The 12,972-nt window shown below is 50.8% G+C and overlaps 4 protein-coding genes across 4 annotated transcripts in view; 1 reads left to right on the forward strand and 3 right to left on the reverse strand.

Moving 5' to 3' along the window:
• Window positions 1-81: 81 nt before the first annotated feature.
• Window positions 82-1,600, reverse strand: LOC117142118 (60S ribosomal protein L23a). Its single transcript, XM_033306013.1, has 3 exons — window positions 1,492-1,600; window positions 705-1,117; window positions 82-627 (listed from the first exon to the last, which is right to left on the reverse strand). The coding sequence occupies exons 1-3, from the start codon at window positions 1,520-1,522 to the stop codon at window positions 238-240; spliced, it is 834 nt and encodes a 277-aa protein (XP_033161904.1). The 5' UTR covers window positions 1,523-1,600; the 3' UTR covers window positions 82-237.
• A 226-nt stretch (window positions 1,601-1,826) lies between these two features.
• LOC117140572 (ras-related protein Rab-34) lies at window positions 1,827-2,981 on the reverse strand. The gene is made up of 6 exons (XM_033303572.1): window positions 2,733-2,981; window positions 2,571-2,672; window positions 2,447-2,511; window positions 2,251-2,384; window positions 1,975-2,200; window positions 1,827-1,919 (listed from the first exon to the last, which is right to left on the reverse strand). Exons 1-6 carry the CDS (start codon window positions 2,978-2,980, stop codon window positions 1,861-1,863), a joined length of 834 nt encoding a protein of 277 aa, XP_033159463.1. The 5' UTR covers window position 2,981; the 3' UTR covers window positions 1,827-1,860.
• Window positions 2,982-3,364: 383 nt separating this feature from the next.
• On the reverse strand, window positions 3,365-5,690 carry LOC117140755 (WD repeat-containing protein 78). The gene is made up of 4 exons (XM_033303837.1): window positions 5,416-5,690; window positions 3,912-5,353; window positions 3,636-3,851; window positions 3,365-3,581 (listed from the first exon to the last, which is right to left on the reverse strand). Exons 1-4 carry the CDS (start codon window positions 5,596-5,598, stop codon window positions 3,365-3,367), a joined length of 2,058 nt encoding a protein of 685 aa, XP_033159728.1. The 5' UTR covers window positions 5,599-5,690.
• A 1,885-nt stretch (window positions 5,691-7,575) lies between these two features.
• The window catches only part of LOC117140461, a 40,764-nt gene continuing 35,367 nt past the window's right edge, over window positions 7,576-12,972 (forward strand). The window contains exon 1 of the mRNA XM_033303404.1: window positions 7,576-8,065. Within this exon, the coding sequence (XP_033159295.1) occupies window positions 8,020-8,065 (46 nt within the window). The 5' untranslated portion in view covers window positions 7,576-8,019. The remainder of the gene's footprint in view (window positions 8,066-12,972) is intronic.

Below are 12,972 nucleotides of genomic sequence, written 5' to 3' on the forward strand. Positions count from 1 at the left end.
GTTAAAATTAAAAGTATCCAATCTGAAAGAGAAACCTGAAAGAAACTCAGAACCCATAGAGCCCATATTGAAAACCCACACTTAGTTTTTGAGTGGTTTTATTAAACCCAGACAACTTTGAAACGTTCATCCTCGCTCTACCGTGTCAGCTTAGCATTACTTTGTTTATAGAAAAGAATCTACATATAAAATGTAGAACGCGATGCCCATTCCACACGTTACCGCAGATTTCAGCGCTTATATGATGCCGATCTTGTTGGCAATGTCCAGGGCGTCGTAGTCGCGCGCCAGGCGCACATAGGCCTTCTTCTGGCCATCGGGGCGGATGAGCACGTTCACCTTGACCACCTTGATGTCGTAGAGCTTGCGCACTGCGGCACGCACGTGGTTCTTGTTGGCGCGCAGATGTGTGAGGAAGACCAGGGTGTTGTTGTCCTCGATCTTCTTCATGGCCGCCTCGGTGGTCAGTGGGTACTTGATGATGTTGTACGCGTCCATGCGGTTCCTGGTGGGCACCGACTTCCTGGGGTACTTGGGACTCCTGGGCAGCTTCAGGGTGGTGGGCCGACGGAAGTGCACGTTGGTGCGGATCTTGCGGGCACGGGTGCCGAAGGCGCCCTTGATGATCTGTTCGGAAAGAGCAACAAAGAAAGTACGAGGTTAGTCCGAGTGGATCTCCTCAATATTAAGCAGCTGATGCACACCTTCTTCTGGACCTTCTTGGCGTTCAGCAGAGCCACAGCCTTGGCCTTGGCGGTTCCCTTGGCGGGCTTGGCAACGGGCTTCACGCCCTTCTTGGCCTTGGCGGCAGCACGAGCCTTGGCAGAGAGCTTAGCCAGCACGGACTGGGGCTTCTTGCCGGCGAGGACCTTCTTCTTGGCATCCTTGCCCTTGGCCTTGCTGGCCGCGGTCGTCTTCACGGCCGCGGGCTTCTTGGCAGCAGCACCGGCGGTCGCTGGCTTCTTGGCGGCCGGAGCAGCCTTCTTGGCCGCTGGGGCAGCAGCCTTCTTGGGCGCAGCGGCAGCTGGCTTGGCGGCCGAGGGAGCAGCCTCCTTCTTGCCGGCAGCGGGAGCCGCAGCAGTCTTCTTCTGCTCTGGCTTCTTGTCGCCAGGCTTGGCTGTAAACAGAGGAGCGCGGAGTCCACGGATTAGTAAACATGTTCGGCTCTCGACGCACAAAGTAAGGTTAGGCCTGATCGATCAGCAAGGCAATGGGACGCTTTCCGACATATTCAGCTCCATTCGAATAAATTTTACTTTGGATTGCTCACTCGGTTGCTGTACTATCCCATTCTAAACACACACTTGGACATTACCACGCAGACACACCGCACGTGGCCGAAACTATGGATTATCTGTTCGAACACATTTATGCCTTAAAATCACAATATTTCGCACAAATTCGATTGCCCTCTGATGGGCTGAGCTGTCGCCTTCCTTTTGCTGATCGATTCACGCATTTTTCGCATATTTTTGAATGAAAAACCCTTACCGGATTTCTCGGTTGGCTTTTTGGGTGGCATTTCTACGAGAAAAAGAAATGAAAAGGAAAACTGAGGGGCAGTTGTCAAAAGGCGGAAGCCCGTTTTGACAGGAGGGTGGCCAGATCGCTGGAATTTTGCACGCATTCAGTGCGCTTGGCAACACTGCTGCGGCACATATTAGCTGTATCTGGCTTGTTATCTTGACACTGTGCGCGTGCAACACAGACGCTAAAATGTGTGGCAACGCTGACGGTGCTTAAGCAGAAACGGTACATTTTGAATTCAAATTTAAATCGAAAGAATTAACCAATTTGTTTTAAAATGTTTTATTCAATGCCTTACGTTTAGCTAAAAATACAAGTTGTACAATCTGCAGGCTAGCAAGCACAGCCACTTTTCTGTGGCGAGAGGCGGCTACCAAAGAAGTTGCGTAAATCTAAATAAGAATAATTGTAAGCTGATAGGATTGTAATTCTCCAATAGAGGCTCACCAAAAGTTTGCGATTTAACAGATGCCTGAGTGGCCTGTTCCTGAGGTTTATTCTTAATCGACCTAATTTCCTGCATTACAGCCTCTTCAAAAGCCAGGCCAGCGATCCTTTGGAATAATTCCGTGACTTTGAAGCCAGATCGAGCCGAAACGGACCAATATTCCGCCTGGAGCTCGGCGGCTGCCAACCCTGCCAGTCGTTCCATGCGTACAAACTCCTCCTTCGACTGAAAAGTAGGTGCTATTACTTGAATCTTCTGTTGGAAGGGTGGTTTACCAAGAGGTCTGCTTTTGTGCCCACCAGGAAAACCAAGGGTCTCTTGCTTGCATTGTAGTTGAGTGCGCTGTTTAGCCATTTTTTTGCCGACTCCAGCGAATCCTTCTTCGACATGTCGTAAGTGACCACAATCACTTTGGTTATGGATTTGTATTGTTAAAACTCTCTACTAATGATTTAACTAGTTGGTATTTACCACTTGCATTGCGATAGTAGGCTCCAGCGATGCACCTGAAGCGCTCCTGACCAGCAGTGTCCCACCTGCAAGTAGAGCACATTTCAAAACCGAACTGATAGCACCTTCTAGGCAGTTGACCCACATTTCCAGACTGTATTTGTGACCCAGAATGCTGAAGTTCTCAAGCTCAAAGTCCACGCCAATGGTGGCCTTGTAGTTCGACTGAAACTTGTCGTAGCAAAACCTGCGTATGATTGTGTAAGTTAATTAATGTAGTAATGCTTATATGCCATGCCATGCTCACCGATTGACGATGGCCGTCTTGCCCACGGAGCAGTCGCCCACGAAGATGACCTTGGAGGGTCGGAACTTGGGCTTGCGAGGCGCCTCTAGGTAGTAGCGCACCTGCGCCCCAAAGTCCCGCTCCTTGCTCAGCGGAGTCTGGGCGGCACTGTAGGCGGGTGGCAGGTGCCGCAGGTGGGTGCGAGGATCGTGCAGGACCACCGTGGGCGGTTGGGGCAACAGCAGGTTCTGCCGCAGTCGATGGGGCATGGCGGACGTCTCTATTCCAACTAACTAAGCAGCTCAAATTGGGGAAGCCAGCCACGTCGTCGGCGTCATCGCCTCCGCCGCAAACCACAAACTTGGTCGGCTTGAACTTGGTGGCTATCACATGCCCAAGGTGCCGGGAGCTACCTTACACCCCCTGCTTTGCATTGTAAATGCAGGTGCTCGATAAGAGCAGCTCGGGTGTGGGTTAGTTCCGATAGGGAGAAGGCCTTAAGAGCTGAGCTTTAATGTTGGGCTGCCATTGTATCCATATCATGAGCATTAAACCTTCAAGCCCGAAAGGAAAACGCCAATGCATTAGAAATGGATTTATATTTGGTGGCTTTATTCGTGTCAAGCATAATACATAAAATCAATCAAATCAAATCAAGCCCTCGTTTGCTTCGTCCCACCTGGATAGCCGAAGTAGCCGACGCTCTTCACCTGCTTGCGGAGATCGGGCTGCATGGAAAGGGCCTTGAAGATGGCTCTCTTCAGCTGCTTGTACTGAAAGTGCGGCGGGAAGGGCATGTCCTCGAAGGACAACATCAGCAGGTTGCCCGCCTCGTTTCCCACGGCCAGCGAACGGCCGCAGTGGGTGAACCTGGAAGGCGAGGAGATACGAAAGGATCACTCAAGCAGAAGACTCCGAACTCACTTGAAGGTGGTGTAGAAGATGTCGGCGTCTATCACCGTGGAGGACACCGGCTTCATGGTGCTATTGCGCAGGTCCCAGATGTCCACGGTGCTGCGACTGAGCGAGACCAGGATGGTGGAGTGAGTGCGGCTCCAGCGGGCGCAGTGCACCGGGGACAGGTGGTGCTGAAGGGTCACGATGGGCAGCAGGATTCCAGCCAGCCAGATTCGAATGCACCTGATGGGGACGCATGAGTGAGGATAGAGAAACCCGGGACGAAATGGCAGTAGATCTCACCAGTCACTGCCGCAAGTGAGGTACATCCTTGGTGACCAGGGGGAGAACTCCATGCAGGCGGCGGGTCCATCGTGCACCTGCCTCAGCTCCAGGTGCTGCAGCGGATAGTTCGTGGAGCACTTGTACAGAGTACCCTCGTCGGTCAGCACGTAGTATATGTCCGCCTGGACGGGATCGAGCACAATCTCCAGGCACTGCGGATGCCTGTTGGCCAGGAGGGAAGCCGCCGGAGGCTGACGCTCGATGGGAATCCCTTCCAGTTCGCCCTCCGCCCGCTGCAAACGCTGCTGCTCGAGTCCCAGCATATTGGGACTGTTGATCAGCCGGTACTTGGTCACCGCCCCCGCCTGCGAGGTGGCCAAGAAGGGCGTAATGTGCGGGTTCCTGCACCCAACATCGCCCTCGAAGTAGATCCATTTGATGGCCGTTACGGGCTCGAAGTATGGGGAGGACGAACGCTGTGATACAGCTAGTGGGGGCAGATCCTGTCCAGAAATATCCCTCACCTCCACACCTCCGTTGTGCAGTCCAATGGCCAGCAGTTGAGGTTGGGTGGGTGAAAACTCGACGGTGACCACGGGCACCTGGTAGTGGTAGCGTCGTTCCGGGTTCACAGGGTTCTTGATGTTCCACACGTAGACCCAGCCGGATCTGGGCAACTTGCTGACCTTGCCGTGGCTGTACACCCCGTAGGCCACCGCCATGATGTCCCCATTACTGGGACAGAAGCTCATGTCGCTCACCGCCTGGTGAACCTTGGGATCGGACGAGGGGGGGCTCAGTCGCCACAGCAGGCCCAGTCGGTACTTAAACTTCACGTCCTCGGCCAAGGGATCTGGAGGAGCCATGTTCCTGTACCTCCGCTGCTGCGGCTCGAACACATTGCTGGCCAGGATGCGCATGGTCAGCATGAGGGCCAGTCGAAAGCCGGGCAGGCTGTTGATCCCCACGAACTGATCCACCCCGCCCACGTGGTAGGTGGTTATCTCCATCTTCTTCTCGCCCTGCACCTGGACACTCGTGGTGGACTTCTCCAGGTCGGTGTACGTGTCGTACATCTCGAAGTTGGACACATAGGAACCCATCTGGGCGGTGGTCAGCCGCTCGGTGTTCACCAGCCTGGACTTCATCAGCGCCGTCATGGTTTGGGTGTCCGCATCCACGCTTCTCCGCGTTTTGTCCGTTCCCGAGAGCAGCTCGTCGTACTTCCGGTTGTCCTCCATCACCTGGCGACCCTCCTCCGTGTCCGCCAAGGCGGTCATGCTGCGCCGCTCGAAGAGCACCACGATGGGAGACTTTCGGAGCAGCACCTTGATGAAGGGCGTGGCTGGAGGACGGGCGGAGTGGGCGGAGCGGGCAGAGGAAGCGGGCTCCTTCAGATAATTCGGTGCCTCCAGGGTGGGCGACATGGGCGTGTCCAGCTGCAGCTTGTACAGATTGATCTGGCGGATAAACATGCTGTATGGCTTGATTTCTTTGGACATGAAGGATGATAGGCACCTACCCCCAAGGCAATGTCATCCAAGGAAGCCCTCATCACGCACTTCGTTCGGTACTCCGGGGTACGGAGCTTATGGAGATGCTGCTGCTCCGCTCCGGGCTCCTTCATCAGCGGATGCTCCTTGATCATCCTGCTCAGCTGCTCGAAGTCCGCGGTGCGGTAATCCTTCCTCAAAGGTCGCGACATCCTCCTCAAATAATTGGGATGAGCGCGTGCCGCTGTTTTCCCAACTTGTTTACTGCGTTGCAGACATAGCAACGCAACAATGGTGGCTACAATATATGGGTGCCATAACTACCAGGTGCCGTAGTTGCACTCGGATTGCAACATGGGATTCCATTAGCGGGCTCACACATGACTGCGCTCATTGCGTCCATAAATATTTATAACTCACATTTAAATCGCGCAACAAGAGTGCATAATAAGTGGGTGGGGTGCCAAGCCAAAAACAATTGTGGTGGGTAAGCAAAAACGTATATTTAAATATGTAGTTCCAGTTGTGCAATGAAGATGAAACATCATCCATTGGGAGCAGTGTTATAGAGCAGTACCTCTAGTGATTCCAATAATTCCGACCTGTCACAAGAAAAATCCCCGAACCGTAGAAAAGCAAAACAAACTATAAACTACAAAATACAAACTACAAAATACAAACTACCGACAAATGAAATTCATATTCGTACTCCAATTAGACAGTAGAAGAATAGCAGACGGAAAGTAGTTAGATGGTATATGGTAAATGGTAAAGGGTCTTTAATTCCGCCACATAGCCACATAGGAAATGGCCAAAAGATGAGGGGCGGAGGAGCACTTGGCCAGGTGGGCGATTGCGAGCAGCAAGCCGTGCAGCACACTGAACGAAATTAGGATCGTGTTAAGAATGAAATGTGAGTAGGTTGCAAATTTAAATGCAAAGAAATGTATCTACAGAGAAAGTATTTCAACATGAATCACAAACTATAAATATGTGACAATCGTGAATTGAAGATGGCTTGTTATTACAAAGCGATTTTCCGTGTATAGAAGATATGGAAGTCGAAAAGAAGTTGTTTATGTTAATTTGGCTTTATGCTTCGCTACGCTGATTCGCTTGATGAACATATAGCAAAAAGAGGGCTGATTATGAGGACGACGACGATGATGATGAGGGGCCCAAACCGAGCGACTATGGCCAAGTGCACTATGTCAAACGGAGGGGCAAACGGCAAGCGGGCAACTGGGCAACTGGGCAACTGATGGCCAAGAAGAACGAACCATCAAACCGTCAACGCATCAAAGCGTTAAGTAATAAATGTGCAGGCAGCCAGCGAGAAGAAAGAGTTAAGAGCAAAAAAAAAACATATCCAAGCGGGCTATAAACAATAGTCGCCTGTCTTGCAGGTTGCGTGCATTGTGAACTCTGCACGAGCCAACGATCGTTGTTGTTGGCCGATTTGGCCAGACTCTTGTTGTTGCTGATACCACATTTTGGGGCAGCAACAAGCGAAATGCAGTGAACCGCCACCAACGCAACGCCGACTGCGACGCCGACGGCGACTGCGCAGTCAGCGCCACACTGAATTACATCTTTCAGTTGTTGAACAATATTAATAATATTTTAAAATTACACGTTAAGTTTAACACTCAGTTCTGTGATAGCTTTTTAATGGGCTAACCAGCTTGTAAACAAGTGATACCACTGATACTGCCATATAACTCCAGCCAGTTGTTAGCCATGTTTGCCCAGTGTTTGTGAGATAATTAATAATTTTGTCACCAGCGCGCCAGAAACGAGTCTGCGGAGTGGACTCCGTTTGAAAAGGGAAATAAAACGTCGCTTTTTACGAACATCTAATTGTGTCCGCACCCTGGAAACCCATAAAACGCGCCATATCCAACTCGATCTGCCCATGGGCTATGTGCCATATCCATCGCTCGCATTCAGATCGTCTGGGCTTCTTACACCTGTTTTATGTCCCCACTGGCCCCAATGTGCGACGACTGCCCCTTGGAGCGCCGACTGCGCCGCACATTTTCACATTTTCAGTTCGTTTCCATTGTGGCACGGAGCGCGGAAGACCAGCGCGCCAGCGAGCCAGCGCGTCAGCCGAGAAGAGCTGGCGGCAGAGCTCAAGTCGAGCTCGGAGATTTTTTTCGAGGCAGCGGAGCGACTTTTTATTCGTTAATTAACCGTCGAGCGGGCCAGAAGTCCGAGTTGCTCGGCTTAACGGAAGTGCTGAAACCGGGCGGCTAATTGAGCACACCTCGCCTCCAGTTGACACCTGAGACACCTGAGACCACAGGGCCTATGGCTGGCTAAAAAAAACGAATCGAATCCGCTCCACATAGCTCGGCTCATAACTTTCCTCGCTGGCCGGCTGCTAATGTCTCAATTTGTCGTGCGCGTTGGGCAAGTGCAGTTGCCATTCGGCCGTGGCTGTATCTGAAAGATACGTTTCGGGGGAACTCGGTTCCTGAGTGATTCGAAGCTTATGCTAATCAGCTGTGTTGCTCCGCGAGAGGGATCGTTTCGCCATAGACCCACACCCGCATAGTCAGTGATCACATAACGAAATAACGAAACCAATCAGCAGACGATCTTATCAGCGCCCAAAGAGGAGGAACACAATGTTGTTTTGGAAGAGGCGTCTTCAGCGATCGAGCAGCTCTTCGAGTAAGTCCCAGTTTCTATATGGCCAAGTTAGTGGGTATGGCGGGAGTGGGGGACGGGGAATGGGGGAAGGGACCACGCCTCCAACGATTGGGCAACAAGAAATATGATTTCGCCGGGCAGGTGAATTTCGATGTTCGGTCCAAGTGACAAGCTCGAATACTTTGGCCTCGACTCATCTGCATAATTTGCATCTTAAGCATTATTTCTGGCTGTGCCCAGCGACTGGTTTATTGATTTTATTCCAGTGCTTCCCTGGCCAAGATCGTAAATTCACCCCGCTGGGCTTCATCACCCACAAAAGACCTGGACAAATACAAATGAGAGCGCGAGCCACGCGGGACATGAATAATAGCTCATACCTGGCCATCGAAATTCTCGCCGAGGTGTTCCCTTTGCGGATGACGATTGCCCAGAGATTTATGAATGGGTTTAATGTGTTTAGCATAATTATGCAGATCGCCGTGTAGAAGATAATATCTCACTAGGTTTGGTTTCAGGCGTAAACACTTGGGATGGAAGTGGAAAGATTTGACACATTCACGACCAGTCGGATAAAGATTTGATGCCCCTAAGGGGCTTGGGAAGAATGGGTTTACTTACCATTATGGTTATAGTGTGGTCAACACATTGTACCCTAATCCCCAACTTGGATCGCTCTCCTTCCCTTAAAAAACCCATGGCCCGCAGTCAGGTGTCATAACAGATTTGTCCCGATGGCCAACAAGGTGTAACTGCTATCCAGCGTCTCACTGGAAACCGGCCCTTGTCCCCACATTCCTGTGGTTCCTCTTCGTCTCCTCCCATCGCATATCTGCTCCATAACTTTCCAACCAAGTGCCGACTATGTGTCTCATTCGCTGAATCTCAGTTCTCAGCTCTGGGGCTTTATTTGGGATCAAAAACATGACTTTGACTTGTGGTAATGTGATGTTAATGACAATCATCAGCAGCGACACAAGCAATAACAACGCGAGGAGTAGGAGGAGTTGGTGACATCCACACCACCACGCCACATGAAAGCAGTAGTCCCAGTAGTTGCTAGCCCCGCCCCCTGAGCCGCGGAGCACGCCTAACACGATTCCGGAGATCGGACATCTTCGCCAGTGACATTTATTTTATGTGCGTTCCGTTCCCGAAAGTCGTGGCCCATAATCGGCTTACCCAGAGTTCTTGGCTCTACCAGTTGACACTTCTGGCTATTTCGTCCGCTTAGTTCGTGCCCGGAGTCTTCTGTTTTCAGCTCAGTTCAGTTCAGTTCCCTGTAGAAGCATAGAAGCTGCCCATCAAGTTGCAGGTTTAATGGTCGCTTGTGGCCCAGTGCCGCATCGAAAAATGAGTTCGGCGTTTTGTTGTGACATTTTAATGGCCTGCCCGAGCTCCATTCCCCACCGCCGAGATGGTTATCAATATTACAAAATAGTTTTCGGCTTTCGGTGGAAGCGTGCTGGATGGGATTGGAATGGCAAGCAGTGTCTGGAGAATCTGAAACCTTAGACCATGAGCAAGGTGGAACAATTTAAATTACCATAAATCAAAACCCACAGATATACACAGGCTGCAAGAAGTGTGGAAACATGAGTTCCAATTGAGAGTTTCTCACCGAGTTTAGCCGGAGCTCTATTTGGGGCACTCCATTTGCAAGTGGTTTAATTCCCATAAATTCCGTTTGTAGATCTTTCACGTGACCGGACTGCGCCCCCTTCGAGACGCACTTAGCCCACATCTTTGGGTCAGTCCTCCACTTTCCGCGCATTCCACGAGCTCGGACCTCGAAAATCGTCTGCAAATTGCTCATAAATTACATGAAAACCGTCGCAATGCCAAAAGCTGCACCTACACCATCATTATCAGCTTGTAAATAAAAAGACTTTATCAATCGTTAAGCCGCGGGCGCAGACTCGCCATCCGGAGCCCGCGTCCGGGATCCCAGATCTCACCTCATAACATAACATAAAAGTCGTCCGGGAGGGAGGAGATGAGATGAAGATGGAGCGAAGGTGGATGCCCATTCCCATTCCCATCTTCATTCCAGGGCGAATCCCAGGCTCCGCTGCGGTCAAGTACAAATATTTTTATTTATGATTTTACAGATCAGCATATTGCTCAATAATTTCACCGCACCGGCAACAAAATAACTTTCAAATTACGCCTGCCGAGGATCCTCGCTTAAGTGCGCCAATTTCGAGATTATTATTGCCGGCTGCGTATGCAGATAATCGTGACCCAAAGTGCAGGAGGATGGGGTGCCCATAACTCAGCCGGTTCAGCCGGGCATCTGGAATGAGCTGGAATGATCCTCGACCAGCCAGGACTATCGCAGTGGATTGAAGCTGGTCAGCCACCGACTTAATTACTCTATTTGGCTAGTTTTTCGGGGTCGAAAGTAGGTTACCTCCCTAGTTGGCATCTGGATTTTGATGTGGATTCTGATCTGGATGTAGAGTATTTGGGGCAGCTTAATATTTTCCCATAAATTACTCGGGGCCAGGAGAAAATTACTTTAAAATTTATGGCCCCGGCATCTTACACGCTGATTTGGCCCTTTTATTTTCGGCTGGCCGTTTGGTTTCTTTTTCTGGCCATCGAGCATCGAGCACTGGCTGCGAGGATCTGGGAACAGGTCGTGGCGGCGATGCCCCCACCGCAGTGATATCCGCGTTCCGAGGGGCGGTCCCCTGGAAAGTTCGCACGATTGATGATCGACTGCGAGTCGCAGTTGCCGAGCTCCAGATTCACTGGGCTCCCTGGGCTCCGATGACGCCGTCCTGTCACCGCACTGACATCGCCGTTTATGTAATTACCGCCGGCCGCTCAGCGATCACAAAGCTATTCCGATCCCGATCCCTGTCCCAATCCGAGTCCCAGTGGATCCGATATGATGGCGATCGCACACACAGCTTTTGGGCTCAGCCCAGCTCAACTCAGCTCAACTTTGGCTTTAGCTTCGCTTCGGACGCAGCTTGTAATTATTTTCTACTTAATCTTCATCACATGTGAAACATGTCGAAAAGTTAAGCGCTCGGCATGAGGCGTTGCCTCCACTCCTCGCTCCACTCGCTCCACTGCCCAGCGTCGCGTCCGGGGATGCACTTCATCGGATTTCACTTGCACTCGAGGCGGGAGTGGAACTTCCTCAGCCATTTCCAATCGCTAATGACTGCAGGAAATGGTCGGCACTGGGAACATGTATTGTGAAGAATTTACCAAATTTCACGGCTCTCAGCGGGGTGTGAAAAGATAGCTTCAATGTGGGAAGTATCCGCAAGATATGTTTCATTCAATATGAGCTACTCCGCCTCACGTGCAATCTTCACATTTACAAGATACGTACGTTGAGATATGTACATGAGTAAGATTCTCAGATACGCTCGATTCGCCGGATAACATCGTTTTTTTGTGCCCACAACCATCGCAATAATTTATTTCGATTTTATGACATTTGGGATGCATAGCTTTTTCTTTTCATATGTTTACAAGCTCACAAGCATCCATTGTGCCCCACAAAAAGGTGGCATGTATGGGCATTCGGGGATCACGTAATCGTCTGGCAGTCACCTGGAACTGGAATCCAATCCCATTCGCCATTCCGTCTGGAGGCGAATCTGTTATCTTCCTGCTGCGCAGAGTGAAAATGAAATGGGCAGTGTGCGTGCAGCGGATGACGCCCCATCTTCTCCTTGACCCGCCAGTGCATCCTATATATGTGTGTACATCAGGTGGATTCGCATGCAGATGAAGAGGCGGCGACTGTGGAGGGGGTGGGCCAACCTCTGACCGAATTTCCAGCGATGATTATCGACTGGCGTGCAAATATGCGGAAAGAACGCTCGCTGGGCACTCGCATTCGGCGCGGTCTTGTCTTTTAAATGGAACTAATTAAATTCGGCTCCGAAAGCGTTGAATTTCGTGTGTGAGCCCATAATTGGGGGCTTGTAAGGCCCAAGGGAAACGCCCACAAGCGAACCGATTCCACTCTAATATACTGCCCGCCCTCCATCCCCATGCCCATTCCCCGATTTCAGACCCACTTTGCACTGATTTAGTGTCATATAAAGTTGTAAGTGAAGATTATGTTACCAGAATTAATTGCAGCCAAGGTGAAGGTAGTCCAGGATGGGAAGTTCAGCAGAAAGAGAGACTGCGTCCCCTTGCCATTCCCATTCCCATTCCCACTCCAGCTCCCAATCCCCGTCTGCCTCTGGCTGGTCCCTCCGCCTGTCGTTCTGCTGACAGCACGTGCTGAAGTTGTTCTGCCCCTCGAGTCCCCGAAATGGGAATGCCCGCCTCCGTCTGGGCCTGCGAGTTTTCTGTCAGTGTTGTCACGCAGTAATGGATAAAAAAGAGCCACTAGTGAAGCTGGACTGCATTTTGAACAAGAACAAAGGTAAACTTGTATGGTAGGGTGACTATTAAATGGGTTTTAAGTATCTTTAAACATACATGTGCACAACTTTGGCTATTATTCATTAGGTGTTTTATATTCATAAGCCAAGTCAGCATCACTGCCAGTTGGTAATTTTTATAATTTAATTGACAAAGTGACAGGCTTATTGGAGGAGTGGCTTGCTCTTGGAAGCCTTAAAAAATCAGGCAATTGAGTCGATATTGATTTTGGCCCACACATGCGAGTACTCCAGAGATACGGATACGGATACAAGCCATGGTGTGGACTTCTCGGCTCGTGTACTTCGCTTAAGTGCCGTTTGGCACCAGGTCGGCTACTCGGTGTCTCTCGGGGATGGGACGTAAATTGACTTCCAGGAGCAGGAGTCGCAGCAGGACTCGCAGTCGATTGTTTCCTGTTCGGTGCAGGTGTGCGCCCAACTGCGGAGACTTTATGTCATTTTCTGGGCCTGCCTACCGAAACTGCCTGCAAATTGCCAACAAGTTATGAAATTCCACAAATT

The sequence above is a fragment of the Drosophila mauritiana genome, chromosome 3L, assembly GCF_004382145.1.
Source record: "Drosophila mauritiana strain mau12 chromosome 3L, ASM438214v1, whole genome shotgun sequence".
In the NCBI taxonomy this organism is placed as follows: Eukaryota; Metazoa; Arthropoda; class Insecta; order Diptera; family Drosophilidae; genus Drosophila; species Drosophila mauritiana.

Bases quoted from the DNA above. Each gene is read 5' to 3' on its own strand.
- LOC117140572 (XM_033303572.1), bottom strand. From the start codon at position 2,980: ATGCCCCATCGACTGCGGCAGAACCTGCTGTTGCCCCAACCGCCCACG. The intron at 2,385-2,446 runs GTAAATACCAAC...CCATAACCAAAG, and splicing joins CTACTATCGCAATGCAAGTG to TGATTGTGGTCACTTACGAC. The intron at 1,920-1,974 runs GTGAGCCTCTAT...ATTCTTATTTAG, and splicing joins TGTTAAATCGCAAACTTTTG to ATTTACGCAACTTCTTTGGT.
- LOC117140755 (XM_033303837.1), bottom strand. From the start codon at position 5,598: ATGTCGCGACCTTTGAGGAAGGATTACCGCACCGCGGACTTCGAGCAG. The intron at 3,852-3,911 runs GTGAGATCTACT...CGTCCCCATCAG, and splicing joins CTCACTTGCGGCAGTGACTG to GTGCATTCGAATCTGGCTGG. The intron at 3,582-3,635 runs GTGAGTTCGGAG...CTCGCCTTCCAG, and splicing joins ATCTTCTACACCACCTTCAA to GTTCACCCACTGCGGCCGTT.
- LOC117142118 (XM_033306013.1), bottom strand. From the start codon at position 1,522: ATGCCACCCAAAAAGCCAACCGAGAAATCCG. The intron at 1,118-1,491 runs GTAAGGGTTTTT...CTCTGTTTACAG, and splicing joins AAAGCCAACCGAGAAATCCG to CCAAGCCTGGCGACAAGAAG. The intron at 628-704 runs GTGTGCATCAGC...CTTTCCGAACAG, and splicing joins CCAAGAAGGTCCAGAAGAAG to ATCATCAAGGGCGCCTTCGG.